Source organism: Leuciscus leuciscus, assembly GCF_965113295.1.
Source record: "Leuciscus leuciscus genome assembly, chromosome: 11".
NCBI classification, from domain to species: Eukaryota; Metazoa; Chordata; class Actinopteri; order Cypriniformes; family Leuciscidae; genus Leuciscus; species Leuciscus leuciscus.
This window is the reverse complement of record NC_138735.1, coordinates 13,917,678-13,930,323: the sequence shown is the minus strand read 5'-3', so window position 1 is coordinate 13,930,323 and position 12,646 is coordinate 13,917,678. Positions and strand designations below refer to the sequence as shown.

Sequence of the window (12,646 nt, the reverse complement as noted above, 5' to 3'; positions counted from 1 at the left end):
AATGGTCCCTTTAACACATTCTGTTGACTATAAGTAACATTGCACCTACATGTCTACTAACTCTCATTAGAGTGTTAGTAGAGTATAATAGACTGGTAGGGTTAGAATAAGTTGACATGTAGTTGCAAAGTTACTTATAGTCAGTAGAATGTCTGTTGGGGGACCAACACAATAAAGTGTTAGCAGATATTAAGCAGACAGTCTACTAATACTCTAATGAGAGTTAGTTGACACTAATAGTAATTAATACTAATAGTTAGTAGAATGTTTAAAATGGATCATCAAAATAAAGTGTTACCCAAAACTGTAATATTAATATATGAGTAGTACATTTTTAATATGCTCTGCAGTAAAATGGGATTAAAGTCTATATAGTCAGCTTCGTGAAAGAATGTAGGCAAAGCAGATCTCAGAGCTGACCACAGGACCTCATGCCAGAATGAGTGAGTGAGTGAGTGTGAGTGTGAGTGTGAGTGTGTGTGTGTGTGTGTGTGTGTGTGTGTGTGTGTGTGTGTGTGTGTGTGTGTGTGTGTGTGTGTGTGTGTGTGTGTGTGTGTGTGTGTGTGTGTGTGTGTGTGTGAGTGTGAGTGTGAGTGTGTGTGTGTGTGTGTGTGTGTGTGTAAAAGATCTGCCAACGTTAGCAATAAAAAAAAAAATTATCAAAAGAAGCTGTGTGAGGGAATTTCCCCAGCCTGCCTAACAAAATTCAGGTCCACAATTGACCAAAGTTACTATATAGTGTCAAACATTTAACCTGGCTATATTGCTGAAAGAAACCGTGTGTGTGTGTAAAAGATCTGCCAACGTTAGCAATAAAAAAAAAAATTATCAAAAGAAGCTGTGTGAGGGAATTTCCCCAGCCTGCCTAACAAAATTCAGGTCCACAATTGACCAAAGTTACTATATAGTGTCAAACATTTAACCTGGCTATATTGCTGAAAGAAACCGTGTGTGTCAGAGTTCCAGTACCTGTCACTATTTGAGTCCAGTGACTTGCTCCTGCACATGACTATGGCAATCTCACACTTTGGGTTACCAGCACCTGTAATAAAAAATAAACACACACACACACACACACACACACACCGAGTTTAACTTGCCGCATTGTTGTTATTGTTGTTTTATAAATAAAGGCTAAAAGAGCATTTTCCACTAAATCACTTGTGCATTTTGGTTTTATTGTGTGTGAGATATAATGTTATGTAGGATTTCATTTCAAACAGTCTGCCAGACAAATGTATGATAGCTAAATATCATATTTAAAGTAGGAAAAAAATATGCAGCTGTCAAGGTGTTCTTTTGTGTTAGTGTCTCTAGAGGGAGCTCTTTCTCACACTGACATGCACTTTGCACAGGCACTTCTGAGTGTAGCACTAGTTTCTGTTGAACATGAACTGCAGTTGCTAGCATGTGAATGCACTTACACACAAACACTGCAATGCTCAAAGCCCTTACAACGAAAATCATTCACAGACCGCCATAATGTACATCATGACTCAAAGCTGCTATAATTCACAGCAAAGTGAAGCACACACAGGCCTGGAGCCAATCTGTGATCCAAGGGACAGATGGGTGTGTCCCATGAACACTCTTTTCGAACATTCGTTTATTGTCCAGTTTTCTGACAAACAACATAAGGATAGCAGATCAACATGATATTGCCCCAATCAAAGGAGTAAAGGCTCAGTTTATTGAATGTATAAGAGGTGGGTGTGATAGGAGCCTACAGGGAAAAGCATCCCACATTGGCACAAATACCATACCTGCATATGTCCATTTACAAGATAATAAAAATAAAATAAAAAACAACAAAGATCCTTTAAGGCTTTTTTACTCTCTTTCTTTCCAAGTAAAAAATGTCATCCCAGTGCTTTCTTGTAGCTCAAACAGTAGAGTGTTGGCGCTTACAACTCCAAGGCCATAGATTCGGTTCCCAGGGAAAGCAAGAACTAAGAACTGATAAGAATGTAAAATGTGTACCTTGAAATGCAATGTAAGTCGTTTTGGATAAAAGCGTCTGCCAAATGCATAAATGTAAATATCTTGAAATAGGGCCATTCTTTGACAAACAGATTTTTTTTTCTTCTTTTTTTTTTAACCTCACTAGATGATGTCAGATGTATTACTAAAAATGCATTTAATATTCATTGAACTTCATTCAAGATATATTTTCAGAAAATAAGTTCTAATATTCTGATGCAATTTGCTCGTAAAGCAAATCTATCATGTTTTGAGGATTTTTCTTATATATCAATTCACCAAATACATTGCCTAAGTGATATGTACATACATAAAAGAGACGAGTACATTTTTTTAATGTAATTGAAGATGTAAATACAACATGTATTTTTAACACTCAACTGCAGTGTCCAGCTGTAACATGAGTGAACAACCAAGTGTTGATAAGACAAATAAGTAGTTTGCTGAAAAACTACTCAAGTTACTACGTTACAAAGTACTTAAGTATATTTTTCTATTTTTATCCAAAATGAGGTGATGTCAGCAATATTACAGTTAAACACTCTCATGTAATTTCAGTTTCATTCATACTGGAAGCAAGAGGGCGTCCTTATAGGAAATCTCTTATATGGACATCAGATGTTGCTACAGCTGAATAACATGCAGATAGAGCCGCTTTTGACTGATGAAACATGAAGACAATAAACAGACTGCAATAATCTGTTTATCTGTGTTCTTCAAGCCATCTCAGGTATTCTCGTAAGAATGATGTATATCTATAATGCAACGCTTATCGACATAGCCAGTGTCAGAGTCATGGGCGAGGCTAGCCCCTTTTTAGGGGTGCTTCAGCACCCCTAAAAAGGAGCTCAGCACCCCTAAAACTTGGAGTAAGAAATTTTGTTATTCTAAAAAAATTGTTCGTCTTTGACAAGGTTAAATAATGTCCAAAACATACTCCGTAGTTTGTGGTTTAAAATGTATGTGTTAAGGATGAAAATGAAAACATCCCCGCTTAGCAAATGGTGTCATCCTCTTCTCTTCTTCTACTTCTCCTCTGTACCTGCACCGCTCAGCACGACCGTCATCCAGCGCAAAACACACGCAGCGTGAAGGCCCGTACACACCGGGACAAATTTCGCGCGCGATATTCGCCGACGTTTAACGCCTCGTGACTAAACAAAGGGCGCCAATGTGAGTGTGCACACCGACGCGAAAAACGGCACGCGTAAAAGCGTAATTTTTTTTTAAACGCCTCGGGTTCGTTTTTTTGGTTTGACGCGCCGCGTCAAAAACTATCCGACCAATGAGATTGGCGCTTTTGCTCACGTGTCTGGAGCTTCTGAAGTTACAGTAAAACACAACTTGGGGGCGCTCAAACACAAAACGGTCTTGCCGAGCACACATACGTAACAGCGAAGAAGATATACGCCAAGTAGCGTCTACACTGCCCATAGACAGACACTGCCGGGAAGAAATGACGAGGAAGATGCAAGGCAAGATGAATGTAGAGCTGTTGGTGTCGGAATAAAGAACTATATGACAAACGCGACAGCGACTACAAAAATCTTGTTAAAAGAGAACTGTTATGGAGTGGTATTGCAGAGTATATACTGTTATGGAGTGGTATTGTATTTCTATTTTACATTAAGCGCCATCTAATGTCAGGGAATGAATTTGCATGTTCACTCGGCTCATCGTCAGCGAAAATCGCTTGGGTGTGAACACAAAAAACGCGTTGAAAAACGCTGGCGAATAACGCGTGCCGATATTCGTCCCGGTGTGTACGGGCCTTGAGAACCATAGGCGTCACTAGGCCCTTTTTAAACTTCTGCCTAGCCCCCCTAAACATTTGTGATTAAGTGTAGGCTACACAAATTCGTGTTCGCAGAAGCTGCTGAGAGCGAATTTTAGTAGCACAACTGACGCTTCAGTTTACAGTCATGTGCGAGTTAAGGCCCGTACACACCGGGACGAATTTCGCGCGCAATATTCGCCGACGTTTAACGCCTCGTGACTAAACAAAGGGCGCCAATGTGAGTGTGCACACCGACGCGAAAAACGCCACGCGTAAAAGCGTAATTTTTTTGAAACGCCTCGGGTTCGTTTTTGGGGTTTGACGCGCCGCGTCAAAAACTATCCGACCAATGAGATTGGCGCTTTTGCTCATGTGTCTGGAGCTTCTGAAGTTACAGTAAAACACAACTTGGGGGCGCTCAAACACAAAACGGTCTTGCCGAGCACACATACGTAACAGCGAAGAAGATATTCATGGGTTTCATCAGGTCCCTTTCCACAGGTGTATAAAATCAAGCACCTAGATTATGAATGCAGACTGCATTGTGCTTGATTAATACACCTGTGGAAAGGGACCTGATGAAACCCATGAATACGCCAAGTAGCGTCTACACTGCCCATAGACAGACACTGCCGGGAAGAAATGACAAGGAAGATGCAAGGCAAGATGAATGTAGAGCTGCTGGTCTCGTTGGTGTCGGAATAAAGAACTATATGACAAACGCGACAGCGACTACAAAAATCTTGTTAAAAGAGAACTGTTATGGAGTGGTATTGCAGAGTATAGACTGTTATGGAGTGGTATTGTATTTCTGTTTTACATTAAGCACCATCTAATGTCAGGGAATGAATTTGCATGTTCACTCGGCTCATCGTCAGCGAAAATCGCTTGGGTGTGAACACAAAAAACGCGTTGAAAAACGCTGGCGAATAACGCACGCCGATATTCTTCCCGGTGTGTACGGGCCTTTAAGAAGATGTAAGTAGCTAAACTAAACATTTTATATTTGACAGTTTTTTAGGTCATAAATGTTAAATGAATGACAAAAATAATTAGAAAACTAATACACTTTTGTCTAATTTCGCCATTTTGAGCTGAAAATAGGCCTATATAACGTGTGATTATGTCATTGTGAGGGGACAAGAAACATTAACAAAGCCGTTTTCATAGGCACAAGATTAATAATGCATGTGTATGTTGAGAATTAATATAATACAATTTGTAGCCTTCAGTAAATTAAAAAAGTTCAGCTTTAGGAGGGGAAGAGACAGGGCAAGATCAGGAGACTGAGAGAAAAAGACAGAGTGATGGAGATGAGGAGAGAGCATGTTTTACATCTTTTTCTTATCCTTTTTTGGCCTTCAAACATCTTGAAATGCACATATCAGAGAAATAAAAATGTTTAACCCCATAACAACCTCAAATTTATGACCTCTTTGATTATAAAGCCCTGTCTACGGCCATGTATTAGGCCTAGATCAATAATGAATGTGTACATATTGTGAATGAATTTAATAAACTTAGTTACCTAGCTTTCCTGTAGCTTTGTCTGAGAAAATGATTCATAAATCAACCTATCAGTTGACCCTATGTTTACTTTCTTCACTGACAGACAAAAATGAAAAGCCTATATCAGTCAAAGCTCAGCTTTAGGAGGGGAAAAGACAGAGCAAGAGAAAAACAAAGAGAAAAAGAGTGTGATGCTGATGAAAAAAAAACAGCTGCCCGCACATGGTTTTAAAGCTATTGTTATCCAATTTTTTGGGCCTTCAAAACATCTTAAAATGCACATAATGAAGATCAGAGAAATCAAAATTTTCTCGGGGGAGCATGCCCCCAAACCCCCCTAAATACCTCACATTCGGTACCTCAGTGATTATAAAACTGTGCCATATGCATGATGTTACTGAATGAATGAATGAAACTAGTTAATAATGAGCATTAGACCATAAACTAACTTTTTTTACTTTTTTTTTATCATACCAACATATCAACATATTGGGGGCTGAGCCCCCCTAAAATGAAAATCCTAGAATCGCCCCTGGTCAGAGTATAGCATTTTTATAAAATTAAAGGAACCGTCTGTAAGATTGTGGCCAAAACTGGTACTGCAATCACTTTCAAATGACTGTAGAGCGGTGTATCCCCTCCCCCTCCCCCCTGACTCGAGGTTGCCAGTTAGGCTGCAGGATCCAGCAGGAACGTAGGCTGCTACAAGGAGCTTCCAATGGCAAGTGACGAGTCCTACACACATAAGTTTTTTTTCGGACTTTGTCACGACGTATTTCGGATTCATAACGAGGTCTTTTAGGTTTCGTAACGTTAGACATTTTTTATCCGACACCTTTGTAACTGAAGCTGTGGTAACTAGAGCAGAGCTGGCAACCCGGATGCCGAAACACTACTGACTTCGTGATTAGTAGATAGGTGGAGGGTGGGGCATCAGGCCAAAACACAACATCAACATCAGTGGAGGGCTGCAACTTCACTTTTAAATGACAATATCCTGGCCGGACTACTGTTGTCAGTGATATAAGTATTTGAAATGAACATGATTTCTTAATGTCTAGTGACATATCAGGGCCATTTTATGATTAATTGAAAAACATTTCTTACATACGGTTCCTTTAAATATTTTCTGTCTCACTCTGTGCTAAGAATCAACATGGGACCACTGAAGCAAGTTATTTCAAACAGGACTGAAGTGTGTTTGTATAGTGTTTTTGGAGCAAAACATTATATTAATCTCATAAATTGTTGTGTTTGACACTATGCTAAGCAAACATACTAGCTATCCCTGTTGCTAAGAGCGATTGTTTGAAGTCCACGTAAGATCATTTGAATGTTTTTTTAAAAAGGGTGAGAGGTCTGATCAAAGAAATTAGGGATTAAAACAGTATGAATAGAAAAGTGCCAGTAAAAAATTAAGTGGGGTATGGGTTAACATGTTAAATAAAATGCTTTTTTTTTATTCTACCGAAAAGAGCCCACTGTTGCTATAGGAACGAGCTACAGTTTTATGTGCATCTGATTGACAGATAATTCATGCTATCTTATTTCACTGTTGTTTCTAATGTTGAGGTTATTTCAGCTTCATACAAAGTTTGCTTCGTACATTTAGTTTAACTGCATTGTTAAAGTCAAGTCAAGTCACATTTATTTATATAGCGCTTTTTACAATACAGATTGTTTCAAAGCAGTTTTACAGAGATAACAGAAAAATAATGCAAAAAAGTTTGTTTCCAGAAGAAAATAGCGTCACAGTCCAGCTTAAGTAAGTTCAGTGAAGTTTCATTTTTGTTTTAAATAAAGTTCATCTATATAGCCACTCTGGAGTAAACCGTGATGTCATCGTCCAGCTTAGTTCAGTTCTTGTATAATAGTGTGAATGCAGGAAGATCAATATTATTGTTGAATAATAAATTGAATGTCCCCAACTAAGCAAGCCAAGCCAATGGCAACAAAGGTGGAAAAAGGCGACAGTGGCAAGGAACCAAAACTCCATCAGGTGGCAGAATGGAGAAAAAAAAAACATAGGAGAACCCAGCTCAGTCTCCAGTTCTCCTCTGGCCAATGAACGAACAGTGTATGATTCAGGCAGAATTATAGGTCAGAAGTCAGATTGGTTTGGAACAATCAGAATATTATCCAGTTCCATCTGGTTGAAGATCGGAGTCACGCTGGTATGGAGATATGTTTGTTGAGGATCAGTGTTGATGGCTGTCGTGTCGATGAAGGGCAAGAGGGCAAGCTTTACCATTCAACTGAATTGTGTGCGTGCATTTTAGTCACTTAACTTACATTGTTCTTGCTCCGTTCATACAATAACTGCGTCCTTGTATGAACCGAGTTTTCTATTTACTTCAACTACTCAGTGCTCTGGTAATATGAATGGTATGACCCATTTCAGTTTAAAGTCAGAATATGAGTATAGCTCACTAAATATGAGCATACATTCACTAAAATATTGAAACGTTAGCGATACTACTGATTCAAAACGCGAGCGCCAGTGATTGACTGTCAAAGCGTGGTTTGAACCGCCCCAGCTGAACTGGAAGTTTTGATTAGTTTTGCACCCGAGTCAGACCTGTCTGTTATTGGCTGAAGCGCTCAGATCTGTCTGTTATTGGCTGAAGCGCTTCAGATCTGTCTGTTATTGGCTGAAGCACAGGGCTCCACCGCAGTAGTTTGCGGTGTCTGTAAAAAGTGTCTGTCAAATGCCAGCTAGCCCTGTTGCTCTGTCGGCACCTTTGTCAAAGTACTTTGTACTTATGGTGAAAAATAAATGTAGCGAAGTTGAATACATTAATAAATTAAAAGTACCACAATTTATTTATACTCAAGAAAGTAGTATTTGTAATTAGTTACTTTCCACCTCTGCAAGTCCATCAAACAACTGTGGTGAGTTGGATCAGTAAAAAAAAAAAAAAAAAAAAAACGCTGACTCATGTCATCTCCTGTTATTGTCACTTGCACTGCCTGCCACACGTATAGTATAGCTTTCTCTGTCACTGGGGAGGGTTACACATGTGATAAATGCAGGGAGATAGTCAGGCTGACTGAAAAGATTTCAGAACTAGTGACACGCATCCAAACTTTAATCGAGGACAAAAAGAATGCAAGGGCTTTAGATACTGCTTTGGATGTGACTAGCTTATGGCTCGTTTCCACTGACGGTACGGTTCGGGTCGGTAAACCATGAATCGGCTAGAGTTTCCACTGCCAACAGTACCCTTACTTGATAGGCGTGGCAGCCTATGCCGGAAAGAAGCGATCGACGTCATTTTCGCGCGAAGAAGAAAGCGACATAAACAACAATGGATGACATACAGCAGATCTGGTTCTTGCTTCTCGGCATGTTTGTCACAAGAAGCCAAGCGCCGCCGACGACATTAGACGTTTATCAATAGCAAGTACGCAAAGTTCGGACTTGCCAAGTCCAGCTCAGGAGAATGACTCATGAGGACGCGAGTCCGGTAATTCTGCAAATGGAACAGCGCGTTCTTCAAAGCGTCAGTCAGCTCGCTCTGCTAACGTTACTCCGGTTATCTCTGTATGTACATTTTAGGCAACAATAAAACTAAATATGTTTTAAAATACCACACTGCCTCTTTAAGTTTTCATTTAAAGAAATCTTAAACATTATAGCCACACAAATGTGGTTCAGGCAACGCGTATTGATTATATTCACTGCATGTAACGTTAGCCTATTTATAACAAAAATATATATATAACACAACCCTGCCTCTTTTCGTTTAAATTAAAATATTATGGTTCAGGCAATATGTGCATTTGTACTCTGATCATCTTCACTGTAATAAAATAAAAAATTACAAAACTAAACCCTGTCTCTTTTTGTTAAATTTCAGTTTTATCAATAATAGCCATTATAAAAGTATAAGTAAAAAGTACAAGAAGCTATACAATAAGAAATAAAGCAAACAATTCAGTCAAACATACAAAGTCAGCGCTCTAGTCTAACGATACAACGGTAAAGTTAAATAGCCTAAATATAAAGTTATGAAATTTCACTTAGCCCTCAGTTCGGCCAGGGAACAAATTATAGATTCACAAGACCAAATATCGCCCGTTAGATATACACAAGACGAATTATATCTCATGTTTAACCACTACAGAGACGTCAGATTCAGCGGCAAACGTCAGAAAGACCAGCCGAGGAAAGGCTGTTCCAGGCGGGGTACATGAGCGCTGAGCGCCCGGTGATTGCACGGATCTCAAATTTTCATAAATCTTTATAAATAAACCACAGATTTGAGCTTTAAACAACTACATTCTCGCCTGAAAAACTCTTAAAATTACATTTCGTGACACAGTAACAGTAGTATTATATTAAACTGTATATAAAAAAATGGCGCTTCTTATGTTGTCATTCCACTTGTAGAGGAACGTCCCGCAGTGAGTCTAGCTCCACCTTTTAGTACCGTTCCACTGTGCTAGGTACCACAACGGAAGGGTACCCAAAAAGTGGTACGGTACGGTTCGGCATTTTGGTACCATTCACAACTTTTGATAGTGGAAACGCAAATAAATGCGTACCGTACCGTACCGTACCGCTCAGTGGAAACGAGCCATTAGTGAACTCTGTATGTTGTTTGGTTCCGGCTGTGGAGCCAGTGCAGCAGGGCAACTGGGTGACTGAGACGGCATAGTCGCGGGACAAAACACTGCTATGAATGGCGCAGATGCGCGCTTTTGTTTACTACACGCACTTACATTAGTAAACATGCCATTTTTACATGAAATTTTACACATTGACTAGTTTGGCTTTTCCCAAACTATATTGCTATACTGAGATGAGTGAAATCGACTGAAATATGTTGAAATAAAATGTCTTTGTATAAGCAACATATTAAATCCAAATTAACATTTATATGCTCTATAATATAACATAAAAACAATATGTTACAGACATAATGTGAATGTTTAGACAAGATTTTGTTGACCTGTTTGGATAGATTATGAAGTGTTTATTGTAAAATAGCCTACTGCCACATCAATGAAGCTTTTTATGATCATATGCTAAATATGTAATATAAAATATAAAATTCTAATTTTGTTCACATATTTTGTGTTTTTTGTGACCTTATTTCAGCAATTTACAATTTAGTTTTTTCAATAACCACACATAAACGTTATTTTCTCTAAAATACAAATATGTACATGTTGCTCACATGTTATTGTAGCCCTGTTTGTGTCCGTACGGACCAGTATGTGCTTGCCTAGTAGCAGCTGTTTCAATTGTAATTGTTCCAGTGCAGTCGGAGTCATCTCCATCCTGAGAAAAGAGATCCTCTGCATGGAGGATAGTTTGCTCTTTTCCCGGTTGACCCGAAACTCCAGCTGGCTGGAGCACCAAATCCCTGTGTTTGCACAACTGCTCTTGTGACTGGGCCAGTATGAGTCAATTGTCGAGGTAGTTGAGGATGCGAACGCTGAGTTCTCTCATGGGAACAAAGGCCGCCTCCATGACTTTCGTGAAGACGCGGGACAGCCCGAAAGGGGCGACAGGCCGAAAGGGGAGGATTTTGTACTGGTATGTCCGACCCTCGAATGCAAAGCGCAGGAACGGTTTGTGTCGAGGGAGAATCGAGACATTAAAGTACACATCCTTCAGGACAATCACTGCAAACCAATAGAGGATGGATGCATTCGAAAATGCATTTCTGGGTTAACATTTCTCCCACTGGGGTAAGCCCCCACTGTAATCCTCATGTCACCCTGGCTATTCACCGAAGTAGCTCCTTCTGATTACCAAAAGAGGAACCAGACCGGGGCATAGGCGAGGGGACTCCAGCCGAGTCTCGACCGCGGCACTGAGATGGGTAGATGATTCATCCACAAATGCCACCACAGCGTGCTTCAAGTCCAGACACGTAAGGCAGTGATCGTGACTATCAGACGGAGCCAAGTAACAATCACATCCAGAAATACACAGGTGGAATAACATCTTTTAAAAGACACAGTGTCACACCCAGGGTCTCTCAGGCGAGATTCCAATTCGTCAGTTCACTTCTGACGTAACGTCGAACGTGACTGAATGAAAGAGAACTACACTTACTGTAAACTAGCCCAAATACTATTTTATTCATGAACCATTCATTCAATTGTGGATGTTTCTAGAGATCCCCAAAGGCTGGTTTTTGGAGACATTTCATGCTCAAACACTTAAGGCAAGACATTAAAAGGCAAAAATATTGTTTTTTGAGATTTCAGACTATTTGTCTTTTCATAATATGTTGTTTCAGACTAGTGGAAAGAAAACATCAAAATACTTAAGTGTTTATTTTATTTTATTTTATCTATTTTTATCTGTACATTTCAAATACAATACAGTACATACCTTTAAAGACTGTTTTCTCAAAATGAGTTTTTTCTTATGTACTGAGCCAGAAATCTCCACTTCAGTAGCACGTGCATACACCAAACTTAACAGTTTTGTTTCTATTCTGAAGGATTTTACAGAGGGGTCATATATAATTTGCCTGCTTTTATTCATTTTATTCCTAAAAAAATGGTGAAATGTTTTTGTTGTTTTTGTTTTTCTGGATGTTGATGGTATTTTCTGATTTATGGAGTGATAAAAAAAAAAAAAAAATAATAATAATCCCCTCTGTAAATTTTATTTAATAAGTCAACAAAATGAAATAAGCATTTTGAAACTGACTTTATCCAATGTTCAGATTTCTGTTCAAGAAATGTATGAAAATTGGTGCATGTTTAATTAGATTTTGCTAAGCTTTCCGAAAACTTGTTGTAATACAAAAATGTTTGCAATTCTTAATGTTATCAATCAACTAGGGAAGTATGGTGATATCTATTCGTTTTTTGTTGTTTTTTAGCCTATTCACGTTAACCTAGCTTAACATAAATTAAATTAAATTAAATTAAATTAAATTAAATTCAGTTACAATGGAAAAGAAATACCTGTTATGATATAACCATGGGAAATTAAAACACAAGAACCCACAAACTCCCACAAGGTAAAATTTGGACACACTGACTCGTGTGCTTTTATGGGAGTGAGCATTGGACAAGACGCTGAATAGACAATTCCACACATAACAGAGGCACACCTTAGATTCTGATACACACACACACACACACACACACACACACACACACCCTTGAAACAAACACTCAAGGTTCACGGAAAGGCAAGTGTTTTTCCTAAAGAAGAGTTAGTCACAAGCCTGCATGCGTTTTTGTGTGTGGGTGTGTATGTATATGTGCTGGCAAGCAACGGCTCTTACTTTAGTAATTTGTTTGATGAAAACACAGGTTGTTTCTCAGGGTGTGATATGACAGACTTGTCCTTTCATGTCTGCAGGTTGTCCCCGTACAAGCAGCCAAACACGCGACCGTTAGCTC

General features: G+C 39.1%; 1 protein-coding gene across 1 annotated transcript in view; it reads right to left on the bottom strand.

Annotated features, from left to right (window-relative positions):
• Window positions 1–12,646, bottom strand: part of acad11 (acyl-CoA dehydrogenase family, member 11) — an 89,705-nt gene that overhangs the window by 40,100 nt on the left and 36,959 nt on the right. Inside the window, exon 14 of the mRNA XM_082183997.1 lies at window positions 970–1,042. Within this exon, the coding sequence (XP_082040123.1) occupies window positions 970–1,042 (73 nt within the window). The remainder of the gene's footprint in view (window positions 1–969; window positions 1,043–12,646) is intronic.